The 17,164-nt window shown below is 40.8% G+C and overlaps 1 protein-coding gene across 5 annotated transcripts in view; it reads right to left on the bottom strand.

Annotated features, from left to right (window-relative positions):
* SAMD12 (sterile alpha motif domain containing 12) overlaps positions 1-17,164 on the bottom strand; it is a 377,845-nt gene that overhangs the window by 213,815 nt on the left and 146,866 nt on the right. For 4 of the 5 annotated variants that reach the window (XM_027571885.2, XM_027571863.1, XM_027571894.2 and 1 more), the window contains exon 3: positions 1,516-1,645. In XM_027571885.2, the coding sequence (XP_027427686.1) occupies positions 1,516-1,645 (130 nt within the window). The remainder of the gene's footprint in view (positions 1-1,515; positions 1,646-17,164) is intronic. The other variant, XR_003515902.2, reaches the window with a different exon arrangement.

Raw genomic sequence — 17,164 nt, forward strand, 5'->3', positions numbered from 1 at the left:
CTCACAATTCCTGCCCATAATAAAAGATAACACTACTTTCAAATAAGATCACGAGAAAGCCTTTGCCATTATTCTATCACACAGGCATTAAGAAACATTAAGCACACATTATCAGATGAAGGCAACCATAATCAGCCAAATGGTGACTAACTGATAGATTGCTTTTAGGGCTGGGAGAACTGACCCTGTATGGGATTTCCTTATATTCTTAAAGAAGGGACTAGGAAAAAAATTAGACACTCAGAATCTAAAAGAAGTCCTGACACTGCCTTCACAATTTTAGGAATTTCATCTAAAAAACCATTATTCCAGTTGGTGGTGGGGGAAGCAAAGTACATTAAGGACAATTTTAACACTTAGGAGGATTTCACTCTCTGTTAACTCACCTTGAGCTATACTTGAGTGTGTTCCTTACATTTTAAAACATTACCAATTTGGTCAGCAGGCATCTAGGATAACCTAGCTCACTGGTTCTTTTGTATCAGAACCCTTTTCCCCAAATGAAGTTTTTGTACAATTCGAGTATGTCAAACAGACATAAGGGAAGCTGCTTTAGCTGACACACCCACCTCAACCCAAAGCACACCCCTTGTACCTTTGGCAATCTTTAGTGTACCCAAAGGCTCCAAGGAATACACTTTGAAAAACACCCAGTTTGGAAAGAGGGATGGCATCTACAGGGCTGGGCTACTCAAGAGCAAGTCACTTTCCCACCAGAGAAATAGTTTTCTCTTAAAAAAGGGAAGAACCTGGACTTGAATCAGGACTTCTCAACATGTTTTCCCTCTGAAGCACAGTGTTGGTGCACAGAGCATATTCTTCAGTCCTATCTTTCATCATAGTGCTTGCGAGGGGGGAGGGAGGGCAGGGGAGGAATTCTGCCTTATATCCATCCAGACCCTCAGGGCGGGAGGGCAGGAGAGGTCTGGAGAAGATCTCCTGACTCTGATGGGCTCCCATGGTGGCCCCATCTGCTCCTTCTCGCCCACCCTGTTCTCCAATTGAGAGACATAATCCTAAGGGCTTTTGCAGTTCATTATACTGTCATAGTTTCTGCTTCCAAATGCTTCTTGGATCTAAATGGAATCTTCATTTTTGTTTTTAAGGTATTCATCTCAGGGGCAGTAAGTTATTATCATATTCACTTCAGAGTTTTCCTATTTTAAAGTCTTTCCTACTTAGAACATCTAATCCTGATCCTGTAACCCAGCTAATTTGGAAGACTTCCTTCCTTTCTTTTCTCTAGAATTGGTACACATTTTCTCCAGAGTTCCCCAACCCCTTACCCTGATTCCCACATATTTGTCCTGGACACTTGGAATCCATGCTTCTCTAACTGCTTATGCTTATTAAGTAGCCTAGCTTGCATGGATCTGGAATCCATCCCCCCTTTTAAAGTAAACCCATGCCAGAAACTTCAGCAGGGAGATGCATTGCATTGTAAGGGTATGGGAAAGGCCACGGTGATGGGGAGAGGAAGAGGGAATAAAATATTTTGGATGCCGCATACTTTACCAGTAATGTCATGCTGTTTGAATGACTCACTGTAGATCTGATACTGATTCGGACAATGTTTCTTCAACCACTTGCAGACATCCTGCTGAGTCCACAGAGCCACTGGTTTTGACAGCTTCACCGTAGCCGACTATGAAGCAAGCAGGAAAAGGTCTGTTAATGCCAGCCCCATGTCTAGAAAGGCACTATTGTTAGAAGTCTTAGCTTGTGTGGTCAAGGCTGCAGGCTGGAATCCCTGAAGATAAGTCTCTCTGACTGTTTTCCTCCTAACCTCTATAGACCTTTCTCCATACCCCTGAAAACCAGAAGGAAAGGTCTAGGTGGAGAAGACCATGAAAATTATACTTATTCCCAAGTGATCATCTCTACTGGAAAAAAAAAAAAAAACAAACACCCAGGAAGGAGTGTTTTCTGACCAATACTTCAACAAGACAATGCTATTGTAAGAAATTAATTAAATTTTAGGGGTGAGATAGCTGCCCCCTAGTGGCCTTTCTCTGTACTCTAACAAAGTGTCCATTTCTTGTTGACTTCTGAGACCTCTAGGGTCTAGGGCAACACTAGCCCTGGCAGGTGCTAATAATTATTTTTGGAAATACATGTTGTTGGATTTAGATACCTTCATACTAAAGAGTGCAAGTTGGCCTGGGAGTGGTCCCATAAAGTCTAGGAATTAGTTATGCCACAGAGGGGAAGCAAAAAGTCAATTCCACCCAGTATGTGGAGAATGGTAATAAGATAACAGGGTGGCTAAACCTGATGTAGAAGCCAACTCATCAAGGCCTTTTATTGCTTACTAAATCTTTCAGGGAGGGGTTTATGAAACAAAACAAAACAGAGGTGCAGGGGACCCAGCCTTTGACAGATGGCAGGTTACAAAATCATTAATTAACATGTATCAGCTCTGTGCCAGATGCTGGTCTTCCTCATGGATCCCAGCAACATGGCTGACGCAAGATGAAAGCTTAGCTATTTAGGATTTTTTTTTTTAATCATTACAGATCAGTGTTTGTCAACAAAATAGGATTATAATATCAAAAATTCTTTAAAGGATGTTAGGCAGCACACAGACCTGGCCTTAAACATCACTGACCTTCTCACTAGGGATCATTTGCTTTTACTTTTCTTTCAATCTTTCAGATTAAGGCCTGGGAAGAGCCTCAATTTTGTAGGACTATGATTTAATATCTTTCAAACACCTGCTAACATTTTTGACAAAGAGGACTTGCTTTAGTCTTGCAATCTTCATTGGAAAGCAACATACCTAGCAACTGTTCAATTTTATTTTGATTATATTTAAAGTTACTTTTGTTTTATGGCAAATAAATTACGGTAAAAAATATTTTCAGTAGTAATATCTAGTATGCTTTTAAAACAAATGTGAGTTTAAAAACAGTTGGTCAATTAAAAAAATGAAGGGAATAGTACAGATGGTAACAGAATAATAACAGAAGTGGCATGCACAATTCACACTTGTGAAACATAGTGCTCAGGTATGTCTTTGCTTTTTTAGTGTATTTCCAATTATAGGATTCTTTGGGCCATGACTTACAAAATCATCACAAACAATATTCTTTACTTGATACTGTGATTTTTTTCACTCTTACTGTGACAGATGATTTTATACATGTACATATAACACAGCCATACATATATTTCTGCTTTTCATTCATTGTGATCGGCATTCCTAAACTGATATTTGGAGTTGATGTTCCCTCTCCTCGAATTTCGGCAAGGTCTGTGATGGTCCTGGCCAATGGACCACGGTGGAATCAATGTTACCTATGTGACTTCTGAGGCAAGGTCACAAAGAGACAGCTTCTGCCTGGCTCATCCTCTTTGGCACTCAGCTTTGGAACCCAATCACATGCTGTGAGGAAGCTCAGACCACATGAAGAGACAAAGGTAGAAAATTTGGCCCATTCCCCAACTGATGTTTCAGCTGACAGCCACCACCAATCATCAGACAAGTGAGTAAACAAGTTGCAGATGATTCCAGCCACCAGTCTTCGAATCTTCCAACTGAGGCTCCCAGACACCACGATGCAGAGACAAGCCCTGCTGTGCCCTGAGTAAACTGCTGACTCAGGTAGTCCATGAGCATCATAGATTGTTGTCTTTCACCACTAAATTCAGGATAATTTGTCCTGCAACCCTAGTAACAACTGGAACACTAAGTTACATGCTGGTGAGGACAGATCTGTTGTAACTGTGGTCCCAAAATGCCTTGCATTTAAGAGGTGCTACACAGTCACATAAGTCAATATATTAATGAAATGAACCCAGCAGTGAATTTCAAGTGTAGCCCTTTGCGGCTCTCCACCCACTGTGTTGTGCTCACGTGGCTCCTAGTCAAACGTGTCAGCCTCTTCCTTCTACCTCATATCCCTGAGTCACAGGCTGTCAGCCACTTTCCCTATAAGCTCTGTATGCAACTATATCAAATACTTTCCAAATTTTGATGAGCGAGGAGGATCTCTGGTGTAGATGGTGCAAATGAGTGAATGTTGTGTTATTCAGTTTCTTCCTTTTTGCTCATCACTACCTCCTTTCCTTTACATGATTAGGAAACTAGAATTTTGGCTCTTTTAGCTACAAATGGACTCACCGTTGTGTTTCACAAGTCAGCACCTCTGAATCTGGCTCCTTCCTGCTCTAAAAACTTTTCTTCAGATTAGCTGAATGGGTTCATAGCTGACACATCATTACCCTGAAACCCTTCACAAGTTTCCTGCCAAGTAAAGCTAATCACATCTTTTGAAAACTCCTATGAACCACTCATAGATGGCTGTAAATTAGGAAGGGAAAGACAAGAGGATGAAGTTGCTTGTATATTAATATACTCAACTTCCTGGAAGATCATCTTTAACCTGCTCATTTCCTAGGAAATAGAGAGCCCTCAGCACCAAGTCAAGCCCCCTCACCAGGCTTCAGGTACAGATTAACCCATACATGCCAAGTCAACTCAAGAGGCATCCTCATCAGCCCACCACGTATGCTTTTGTTACAGATTTCCCCTTTGTCATAAATTCAAGTGTTCTGAGGCCAATACTCAAGGAGGTGCCTTGCTTTTTCTTCAGAGTATACTCTTACTAAGCAGTAATTTGGTATCACTTGCTTGGACATCAATTGACTCAAAGCTTTAGGCATAGATTGTAAGACGGCAGGAACCTACAGGGATCTGCCTCCACATAGACTGGCATAAATAAAACGGGGAAGGATAAAGATTCCTATCATTAGGCACTGCTCGTCTCTTCCTAATCAGATAGTGATAGAAGTACTGGCCCCATTCATTAGCTGATTCTTAGCCTTGGCTTTATTATGAAATTGTTATTAGTTCGCTACACATTCACTTGTTAAGAGCCATAATGACTCCACTTGCGCCAGTCTGCGGCTGCTTACGGATTCTCAGAGCCCACTTTATTTTCTCTGTCTGAACTGCTCTTTGCGTAGCACCCAGGTGAACCACAGTCACTTCTCTCATGATTGCCCAGTCTCCAATAGCAACCAAACTGGGGGAGTGAGTGCCATAACCTGATCCTTTTTAAAGGGCTTACACCTCCATGTGCAATTTGGAACAACAACGAGCATATGCTAAAGTTAAGTCAATCCACGCATCATTGTCCCACTGGGAGGGGCGGAGCTGTCAGACTTAATGGCTCCACAGGGTTATTTCCACTGCCCTCCTTTCCTCGGCTCTTCTCACAGCTCTCTTTACACTCAACTCCAGCCAAAAATTTTCTGACACTGTTTTCTTTCCCCCCACAGTGGGAGCCAAACCTAAAACAGTTCACAAAACAAATAAATAGTATTAGTAATAGTAAACTAGTAAAAAAAAAAAAAAAACACAACAAAAAACAAAAACCCATCCTGCCCACAGGCAAACATTAAAGAAGTATTTGCCCCAGTTCCCTTTCTCCTAGCTCAGGTCTACCAAACCATTCTGGATTTACAACCCTGGAGACAATTTGAATTTGTAGGAATGTTTTGTTGCCCTGAAAGAAGCCAGAGCAGTTTGTTATCTTAACCCCATGCATTGTGACTCTGAACAGAATTCCAGGCATTTTCTCTTGGAACTGGGCTCGGCCTTTCTCTAGACAACTCAAAGGGTACTTCAGAAGCTCTTAGGGTCTATTTTACAAGGAGACCCCACTTGATGCAGAAGACACATCCCTGAGGGAAAGTTTATTTGCAAATTACTTTTTTTTTTTGCAAATGATTTCTTACCCTAATAGTTTCAGCCATGTTTTATGGTAATTTTTGATTGTATTTAAATGGAGAGAACTCCTAAATTTTGAGTTCTTTGAGATAAACCTGAAGGCTTTTCTAAGTTATAAAATAATTAAATGCTTTAAAGAAGTTTAATATTGAAGGAACATATTACAAAATGTTTTTCAAGTTAAATTTTATCTTGTCATTCAATTATCCCTTATCTGTTTTGCAAGATAAAATTTACTAGGTTTTGATTTGTAAGAGAACACTGCAATTTTGAGCTCCCAGTGGCTGTACCAACTAGGTAAGCTTACATGAGGTCCAGTGGGCTGACTGGGGAAAAGCAGAGAACTCACAGATCATTTATATCCACTGGCAGGTCAAAGTGAGCTTTGTGACCAAATATCAGAAAATGGTAAACACATTTGCAGCCTCTCATTATAAGCAGGTGTTTGCAAGCTTTCCTTTACCATCCTGTAATGTATTTCCTTTAGGCCAGAGTCTTTTCTTCCAATGGTTTCACCATTGTGTAATCTTACTCAAGATGTTTTGCAAAGTCACATCATTGGCTTACACTGAACTTAGAGGAAATCTACAATCTTGAGTCTTCTTCAAAGGAACTTCTGTCAAAGTAGGGGTTCTCTTTTCCTGAAAATAAATTTTTAACAACTTCAACTTTAGTTTGAAGGTTTCAATGCACCATCTGGAATCCTTATTAACCAGTATATTGGTTATTCTCCCGTATTTGTACCATCCATGTAAACACAAGCTCTTTAAGGTACTCAAACTTTTTTTTTTTTTAAGATTTTATTTATTTATTTGACAGAGATAGAGAGAGAGCACAAGTAGGCAGAGTGCTAGACAGAGGGAGAGGGAGAAGCAGGTTCTCCGCCGAGTAGAGAGCCAGCCCAACACGGGGCTCGATTCTAGGACCCTGGGATCATGACCCGAGCCGAAGGCAGACACTTAACTGACTGAGCCACCCAGGTGCCCCAGTACTCAAACATTTTTAAGAGTATAATAGGGTCCTGGGATTAAAAGTTTGAGAACCACAGTTCTAAGACATTACTAGAGTAGTGACATTAAAATAAAAAATTTGGCCTGATATCATTTTTTCCCTTAATTTGCCCATACTGAATTTTAGTGATGGCCTTTTTCATTCCTAAATGCTCAGAACCACAGTCTCACAGAAACTCAAATTTTAGAGGACTCTAGTCAGTAGGTTCAAGTTTAAACCTAAGGCAAGAATCTAATCTACCTTATGATATCTAAAATGGTGATAAACTGGGACTATGACAAATGTATCAAGGTATGTGAGTGTGTAAACTACTTGGATAAAGACCAACGTTAACCCCCTAATGGAAAATAATTACTATTCTTCTCTTTTTTAGAGATGTACAAAATTTGGAAAAACAATGATCTAGGTTCAAGACTCTCCCTGAAAATTTGTAGCATCAAAAAATGCATCCCATGAAATGGGCTATTCCATTGTTAATAAGCTCTAAGAGCTTAAAATGGTTTTTTGTATTGAAGCCAAAGTCAGGCTTCTACCCTCTTTCTCACGGATTCTGAGTACTGCCTTGGGAGCAAAGCAAGACAAATCTCCTTACCACCCAGTGCACTGATTTCCATTTCACACATCATACTGGTGCTCTCCACTGGGTCTCATGCTTCATTTTTTTCTTTAACCATGGTATTTGTTGCTAAATCCCAAAATATATCTCCAGCCCAGTCTTCTCTCTAAACTAAAGAATCATATACAACTGATGATTTCACAGTTCCATTTGAAGATCTAGTAAACATTTCAAATTCAACACATCCAAAACGGACTCCCTATCCTTCCCCTCAAAACTGCCTTTCTCACCTCATCTAAGGTAAACTCTATACTTTGTGTTGCTGAAGCCCCAAATCTTAAATTCACCATAGACTCCTCTCTTTCTCTTGTACTCCACATCTAATCTATTGGCAAAACCTAAGGGGGTCTACCTTTAAATACATCCAGACTCCAATCTCTTTTCATCACCAACACTGCTATAATCCTGAACAAAAACACTATCATTCAACATAGCATACACCCTCCCCAGTGTCTATCACCCAGCCACCCCATCCCTCCCACCCCCCACCACTCCAGCAACCCTCAGTTTGTTTCCTGAGGTTAAGAATTCCTCATATCAGTGAGATCATTGAATCACAGACCTGTACCTCTGAAACAAATAATATGTTAAAAAAAAAAAAAAAGAAGATAGTAGGAAGGGAAAAATGAAGAGGGGGGAATCGGAGGGGGAGACGAACCATGAGAGACTATGGACTCTGAGAAACAAACTGAGGGTTCTAGAGGGGAGGGGGGTGGGGAGATGGGTTAGCCTGGTGATGGGTATTAAAGAGGGCACATTCTGCATGGAGCACTGTGTGTTATGCACAAACAATGAATCATGGAACACTACATCAAAAACTAATGATGTAATTTATGGTGATTAATATAACATAATAAAAAAAAGTTTTATCAATCAGCAAGAGAAGATAGAAAGGTAAGCCATGGTTTGACAGTTCACAAAAGAAAAAATCAAAATGTCATTGCAAAACATAGCAGATTGTGTTTTCCAAAGATGACCACAACAGTATCTCCCAGCTGACATGCTCTTCTGCAATGAGATGTCACTCTGTCATCAAAAGGGGCATCTCTCCACTTCCTTAATTTTGGATAGGTTTTTGACTGCTTAGACCAAGAGGACGTGGTATAATGGATGATATACCAGTTCCAGGTGTTGCTCTTATCTGGACTGACAATTTCTTCCTGCCTTTTGGAAGCCAGCCACTATGTAACAGCTGCAATTACCCTGAAATCACTATGTTCTAAGAAGGCCAAAGTCATCTGATGAGGTCCTGGAGGATAAAACATCTACTGGAGAGGCCAAGGAGCATTAAGGGACCAGATGTGTAAGTGAAGAAGCCATGTGGGAAATGATCCTCCAGCCCCACCTGCCATGGCTGTTGCTATGTAAATCAGATGAACCACCCAGGAGAGCCCTTCTCAATTTTTGACCAACAAAATCATGAGCAAAATAAAATGATTTAAAAACAAAACACTATCATGTTACACCTAGGCTACTTCATCTAGGTACCTCATGCACCTAATGGGTCATTCTGTTTTTCCCTTATTTTAATCTTTGAAATGGCTTACAAAGCCTCAAGCACTCTGGTGACCCAGTATCTCCAAAGGCCATCATTACTACCTTCCCCTAGTCCTTACTGCTCCTATTCCCTCAGTCATCTTGCTGTGGCTCACAAATGCCAACTATACCCACTTCGTATCTTGCCTGAGAGGCTCCTCTCCCAGACACTGGCAATGCTAAATCCCTCACTTCTTTCAAACCTTTGCTTGAGTTTTACCTCCCAAGTAGTACCCCGATCTCCCTATTTAAAAATGCAACCCTCCGCGCTCCGACACTTCTGATGCTCATTACCTTGCTTCAGTGTTTCCTTCTCGAGAGCAAGTACCCTCTACCATACTACACAGTTCACTCATTTTGTCTATTGTCATCCTCATCTGTCACTTCCCACCAGCCTGCCATCTCCACAAAGGCAGGGATCTTTCTTATTTCATGAAGAGTCCCAAACTTTAGAACAGTACCTGGCACATAGCAGGCACTCAATAATTATTTGTTGAACAAATGAAGAACTGTCTGGTCCGTCATCATATATCACAGCTCCTATATCCTTGAGTGTCAGAAAGATGATTCAAGTCCCAGCTGTGCTCTTGACATTCCCAGGTTAGAGCTACAACAGCCCTTTCTCCAGTTAGATTTCTCTTATACTGAGCCAAATATGCAGAGACATTCTAGCACTATAATTCTTAGTGAGACAGCTCACATTTCTGATCCTCGATTTTTCTTTTCCAATTGACACAGAGAGTGATGTAATGAAACAAGCTTGGCATTTGGAATCATGCAGACCTAGACTGAAAGCTGGCTCTGGCATTCACTAGCACTGTGACCTTGGGCAGGTCACTGAACCTTTCTAAACATGTCCCTCGATACACTGAAAATAAAACGTATCTTGTCACTTGTGGAGATTAGAAATGGTTTATCCAAAGCACTTTAAGAGTACCTGCCACACAGTATGTGTTCAGGACAGTGTATCTTCATAGCTCTTGAATGTCAGTGATAGGATCTCCTGCTGGATTTCCAAGCCCGATCTAGGGAAGCAGTATTGCAGTACAGCCGACACAGACCATCTTCGGAGTCCAGCTGCCTTGAGCTGAGTTGCAGGCATTGGGAGGTGGTGTTAAGATTAGTGAACTCAAAGACAGGTGAAGGAAATGGGGAATATTCAAAGACACCAGTAAAAAAGGCAAGCATAGGAACAAGAAATGAGAAAATATAGGAAAAAAGAAGAAGTATGGGAAGATAAGGATAGCAAATTAGGAGTCAAAGGGGTGGTCCCCTTACTCAAACCCACTTTGCTGCAACTACACAAACATCACCTTGTGTTTTTGCATGATAGGTCGTGCCATTGATTTCTCTGAGACTCAGAATCAGCTCTTCCCTGCCTCCAGGGACAGTCATGCACAAAATGTCCCAATCCCATGCCAAAGATACAGCCTGGACTCCCCAGGCACCTGATGGAACTATTTATAAGGGCGCACCATCCAGATGCTTAGACACTACTATTCACAAGCTGTGAAGTGGGCGCCTCTGTGTCATGCTAGTGAAGATCTGCTGGCTTCCAGATGCATGCTCCTGGGCATAAAAGTTCCTAACATTAAAACCTCAAGGAGGGAGTAAACAGACACGCATCGGCAGTCAACAGGAAACACGATGTCTGTGGCATTCTGGATGGTTCTGTTTATGAAGGCCTGCTCCTCCTGTAAGCCTGGATTGTCATGCTGGTCAAGAGAAATATGGAGGGAGAAGATCATGCTATACTGTGTGTCTGCTCCATCTTGGTACAGCAGGAAAACTCATTACTCATCTGCCCAAATGAGCACATCTTATGGGAGGTGCTGTGCTGCAAGGTACAAAGACACACATACGCTCTGAGCAAACCCCCGGGTGAATGCTGGATGACTGAAAGCATGCTACAGCAAAAATGAAAACAAATATGAACCAGAAAATGGTTCTGATCATTTCATATTTCTATGACAATTCCTTTGCAATAATACTGCGGTGGACTGATAACAAAAATGTCCTAAGTACAAAATGATTCTCTGAATACAGCTGGAGGGTCCCTCAGGCACAAGGTGGCATCTATTTCTCCCTGTCTTGACTCTAGGGGATAGGGAGAGAGTGAAGGGGAGCCATGCGACCTGCTTTGACCAAAAGAACAAGGCAGAGGTGATGATGAGCCAGGTCCGAGGGGAGTTCTCAAGAGGCCTTTTGGGATTGTGTACTTTTGCTTGCTCCTCTAAAATCATTATGAGAACATGCTTGGTCAAGTCTGACAACTTTGGGTTTGGAAACATGGCAGAAGAACTTATTAATGCCATTCCAGACAGAGCATTAGATCCAATTCTGTAACACAGCATAGAGAAAGAATTGTTCTAAGCACTTTAGATAAATCATCTTTAATCATCCCCACAACCTACAAAGTAGTTATTATTTTCAGTTGACAGAAGAACAGGCTTAGACAGTTGAAGTAACTCATGCAAGGTCACTCTGCTAATGAATTTCAGAGTTGCATTCAGTCCAGGTCTGCAATAATTCCAATGTCCATGCCTACACCATGACATCACTCTAGCTTGATGAAGGTGCAAGAAAAAATGAGGCTCATGGTATCACTCTGGCTTGATGCTGATAGGGGGAAAAAAAAGACTTGAGCTATCTTACTGAAATTCCTTGTGCTGGTTCCCTTCCTTGATTGAATCAACTGAGATAAATCTGTTAAAAACAACCCTACCTTTGTCCTAGCCTGGGCATGCTCAGGGTAGAGCTGGGATCAACACCAGTCATCTGTCCCTTAGACCAGTGCTCTTCCCACTCTCTTCATTATGGGAGGCAGCATTTTCTGTTCTATACAGTAAGGCAGTACTCATCACAGTCTTTCAATTACATCAACTAACAAAATGTGAGCAGAAACAGCTTCTCAGTCCACCTTACAAAGTTGGTGTAAAGGTAAAATGAAAATCAAAAGGCTGAACAATTGCTTTGGATGATTTTCCAGAAAAGAGAGGGCTGACGGATCTTGGGACGTTGGGGCTACCATACTGTTGGCACTCAGAGAAAACAAAGGCACTAAGAAAATGTTCTAGTTGTATTTAACAGGGCAGAGTGGAGACCCTGGGGTTTGGAGAACCTAAAAACTCTAGACTCTCTGAGGGTGGGAGTCAGTCTGTGCGAGGCTTCCAATATTAGTGTGTTTGGATTTTAGAAGTTAAGCCCACATGAAGGACAGCTACTCTCCCATTTCAGTGACTTCTTGGTGTCAAAACAATTTGCCTATATTCAATTCAGCCAAATGACAATTCAATGGGAGTTGTTATGCACTGAAATTTCGTAACCCCCAAAATATGTATGTTGAAGCCCTAACCCCCCAATGTGACTGTATTTGGGGACAGGGCCTCTATGAAAGTAATTAAGGTTAAATGAGGTCATAAAGTGGGGTCTCTCCACCACATGAGAACATGGCAAGAAGGCAGCTATCTGTAAGCCAGGAAAAGAGCGCTCGCCAGAACTTGACCTTGCTGGCACCCTGATCTTGAAATTCCAGCCTCCAGAACTTTGAGAAAATAAATTTCTGTTAAGACCTCCAGTTTATGGCATTTTATCATGGCAAACGAAGCTAATACAGGGCCAAACTCTGATTCAGATAAACTCGTCAATTTGCAAAATAGTCTGATACTCTACAATTGATAAAGCTCGGAAAATCTTACTACATATGTTTAATAAGGAAGAAGATAAAATGGAGGGGAGATGAAGTTTAAGACAACAGAAAAAGCAAATTTTTCTTACACATTTACATTTTTTAAAAGATTTGTTTATTTAAGATAGAGAGAGAGAGAGCACACGACCTCGTGTGCAGGGGAACACAGAAGCAGGGGGAGGGGCAGAGGGAGAGGGAGGAGAAGACTCCCCACTAAGCAGGAAGCCTGAGACCTGAAGATCTTGACCTGAGCCAAAGGCATACACTTAACCGACTGAGCTACCCAGGTGCCCCTACATTTACTTTTGAAATACTTTTATACAATTAAAGAAAATCTTCACCTAGGATTTATCTCATTAACGCAATTACATTTTTATAAACTGTTTTCCTAGAATCCATGTCCCTGCATATGTCTTTATGGCCACCTGCCCCTTGAAACAAACAAACAAAAATGCCATATCCTTATTTAAGTAATTTTTATGCTTCTATAATCATCCGTCCATCCTTAATCTTTTTGTTGTCAAAGAAAGCATGTACAAAAAATATTTTAAACAAAAGGTTGTATAGTGAAAAACACTAGTCCCTTGTCCCATTTGTTCTCACTGGAAGCTATTATTTCTTCAAAGCACGCACATATGATCGAACTCAAAGATCTCCCTTCTCCAACCTGAGCTGTAATCTCCAGGGGCAATCTTGTAACGGTTTCTTTTCTCAGTCTCTTCAACTGATCAGACTTAGACAATTAATTATCTTTGGATATTCTTAAGAGAATGATCAGGAATTAGCACACACATGCTAGCTTCCTCTTCTCTTCCCCTTGGTTTGCTGTTAGGATTATTAGTTTCAGTTCTTAATTGGTTGTTTTTCCAATCTTAAGTAATATATTCAAATCTGTATGACTTTCCAAATAAAGATTTCTTTTGTAATTGTCCATCTTCTTCCACGTCCCACCTCTGTCATCTGCAGCATTATTTTTATATCGTCAAGGATAACAGCATATATTTTCTATCCTACATCCCTCTACCGGATTTATGTTATGTGCACTGCTTTGAAGTTAAAAAAAAATCAGTAAGTAGTTGGGGCCCCTGAGTGGCTCAGTTGGTTAAGCATCTGACTCTTGGTTTCAGCTCAGGTCCTGATCTCAGGGTCATGGGATCGAGCCCTGTGTTGGGCTACAAGCTAGGTGTGGAGCCTACTTAAGGTTCTCTCTCTCTCTCTCCATCTGTCCGTCCCCACCCCACGTGCGCGCTCTCAAAAAAAAAAAAATCAGTAAGTAGCATTTACTATACTGTGACTGTGTAAAAATACTGTTCAAATGCTGGACCAATTACTCTGATTTCCATTATTTTTCTTGTATCACATTCTCAGCTGTCCAATGTCACATCTGCTCAGAATCTCAAAGAAGTTTTCCCAAGACAAAAATCAAATTGAATTTTTCTTCTAGTCCATCAATTGCATAAACTCATGTCACAATTTAGTTTGCTTTTCCCCCATGTCAGCCATACCTTTCTTCTACATTAGAGGTCAGTAAACCACGGCTCCAAGGACAAAATCCAGCCCACTGCGTTTTTACATTTTTATATATATGCAAGCTAATTAATGATGGTGTTTACATTTAAAAAAAAAGGCTAAAAAAATCAAAAGAACAGTATTTTATAACGTGTAAAAATCATGTGCAACTCAAATGTCAGTGTTCATAAAGCTTTACTGGAGCACAGACCTGCCTACCTTGCTTTTATGCTATAAAACCAGAGTGAAGGATTGTGACTGAGACCAAACAGCTTGCAAAACTAAAAATATTTACTATCTGGCTCTGTATAGAAAGTCTGCTAACCCCTCTTCACGGTAGGAGATTTTTCTCAATTTCATCTGCCAAATCATCTACTAAGTTTTAAAATTTATTCCAAAATTGCATTTTAATTTCCAAGGGCCGTCTTGTTCTCTGATGTGTTCCTTTCTCAAAGCACGTGGGAATTTTTATTTTCAGTGGGTGCAATATTGTTTAGAATTGCTTTGAGGATACTAATTAAAGTTTTTAAAAGGAGGGCTGGTATTTCTCAAATGTTTTCGATGTACATATTTAATTTTATCTGTAAGTTAAATATCTGGGTTTAGAGATTTGTCAATTAAGAACAATTAGGCAATGGAGACCAGACTTGGATTTCTGTGTATTTGCCCTGGGCTTGTTGCCTGAGTGGCCTATTACTCAGAATGATCCCCAAATGCCACAATGAAGGTGACATTACTCCGGGGAGCTGATACATGAATATGCTCCAATTCAATCTAGACCCTTAAAAAAAAAACATTTAGGAAACGGACTTTTCTTTGCCTGAAGTATAATCATCTGGCCATTGGGCTTTGTTCCTATAGAAGAGGGCAAGCCAAAGACTGATTAACATTTCTTTGCTTGCTCCCCATTTTATATACTGTTTCTCACTCCTGTCCCCAAGTCTAGAGCCTCTCTGATATTTTACCTGCAAAGCTACTGGTGTCTCCCCTTCCATTCTCATTGTTGCTACCATCTTATGTTTATATTTCTTTACTATTTTCAAATGATGTTCAGTTGGATGAGGAAATGGATACCTACGTTCAGTTTGTCATCTTGTATGTCTCCACATCTTTAAAATTATGATGTATCTCATCCATACAAAAGAGTATCTGTCCATATACATGCACATGCATACTTGTATTCCACTGAAAAGCTAATATTTTACTTGTTCCATATTAGTAGATGTTTATATTGCTTCTAGTTTTTTTGTCACTATTTATTTTGAAAACCCTAACCTCTTGGTCCCCACTTCCGCCTCCAGGTCCTGTCTCATTTCTCTGTTCTCTTCACAGAAACATATCTTGAAAGAATTGTCTGAGGTAATCTGTTTCAGCACCCTCTTTCACTTCCTCCAATCTGTCACTCTAGGTGGGCGTCCCTCCATACTCTTCACCCAACATACTCCTTCCACAGCCACGCTGAAGCATCATGGCAGTTAATTCTGGTATTTCTTCTTCCAGTAGCACACCTCCCGTCACGTGGCCTCTTAATGGCATCTGACACAAGGAGACACACCTTGTTCTTGAAGTGCTGCTTCTCCTGGCTTCCATATATCTTACTCTAGTGGTTTTCTTTCTTCCTCATTAGCTACTCCTCTTTGTTGCCAGTTCTCCCCCTCTGACTAAACTCTAAATAGTATGCTTTGGGGTTTAGCCCTGGTACCCCTACTACTCTCTGTATTCCCTCCTGCGGTAATTTCAAGTCCTCTTGGCTTTAGATACCGTCGATAAGTCAATGATGCTCAAGTTTATACTGTTCCCTTAATATATTTCTGTAATTCGACTTACTTATACAAGCTGTCCACTTGATAGCTCACGCAGATGTCAAATAGGACCTTCAAACATAACATGTTCCAAAACAGAATTCATGATTTCCCTCAACTCTGCTCCTCCACAAGTGTTTCTACATCTTGGTAGATACTGACCAAAAGCCCAATAACCCTTTCATCCTTTAGCTTTCCCTCTCTCTATTCCTAACACACAAACACATATGATCCATACAGTCCACACAGGACCTTTGTCTGCATAGAAAATGTGTCCAGGACCCGAATGCTTACCTCCACCTGTACTGCTTCCAACCCAGTTAAAAAGGCAACTATTTCTTACCTAGACTCCAGCAATAATCTCCTACTCAAATCCCTCTTTTCCACACTTGCCACCTATAATCTATTCCATAACTTCAGAGTAACTTTTGAATATGTAGGTCTCACTGGGTCCTTTATTGTCTTCTCCTTCCACTTATAATAAAATCCAAATTCCACCCTCCAGTCTGTAAGGCCCTTTCTTCATGCGTTTCCTACTGCTCTTTGCCTCGGTGTTAATGTTCCAAGACCTTCTTTTTTTTTGGTAAGATTTTATTTATTTGACAAAGAGGGACAGGAAGAGAAGGAACACAGGCAGGGGGTAGGTGGAGAGGGAGAAGCAGGCTCCCTGCTCAGCAGGGAGCCCGACACGGGGCTGGGATCATGACCTGAGTCAAAGGCAGACACGTAACAACTGGGCCTCCCAGGCACCCCCGAGACTAAGACATTCTGGTCTGTTCCTCTAACACATGGAGCCTCTCCTACTTTAGGGCAGGTGATGAATGAAAGCTAGCCCTTCCCTCAGATGTCCTGACTAGCTTTGGCTTGTCATTCACATCTTAGTTTAAATGTCATTTCCTCAGGGCTTTCTTGAGCACCAGACTGTAACTGTTCCCCATGATATTTTCGACACCTTATAGCTCTTATTTATATTATCCGATAGTTTTACATTTACTTATTTACTACAATATTCCCTGTAACTAGCACCTAGACACAAAATAACTACTCTTTAATGAATGAACTATGAAGTGAATACAGTAAATCTCCATCGTCTGGACTGATTTCTTGATGATAGGATATATAAATTCTAGAAGATGACAGAATCATTTCTCGCCTTATGCTTTTCCACAGCTTTAAAAAAAATATTTTTAGTGCAGTTCTAGGGTCATAGCAACATTCAGTGGGAGGTACAGAGATTTATGTACTTCTGTCCCACACATGCATAGTCT

This window comes from Zalophus californianus, chromosome 4 (genome assembly GCF_009762305.2).
Source record: "Zalophus californianus isolate mZalCal1 chromosome 4, mZalCal1.pri.v2, whole genome shotgun sequence".
Taxonomy (NCBI): Eukaryota; Metazoa; Chordata; class Mammalia; order Carnivora; family Otariidae; genus Zalophus; species Zalophus californianus.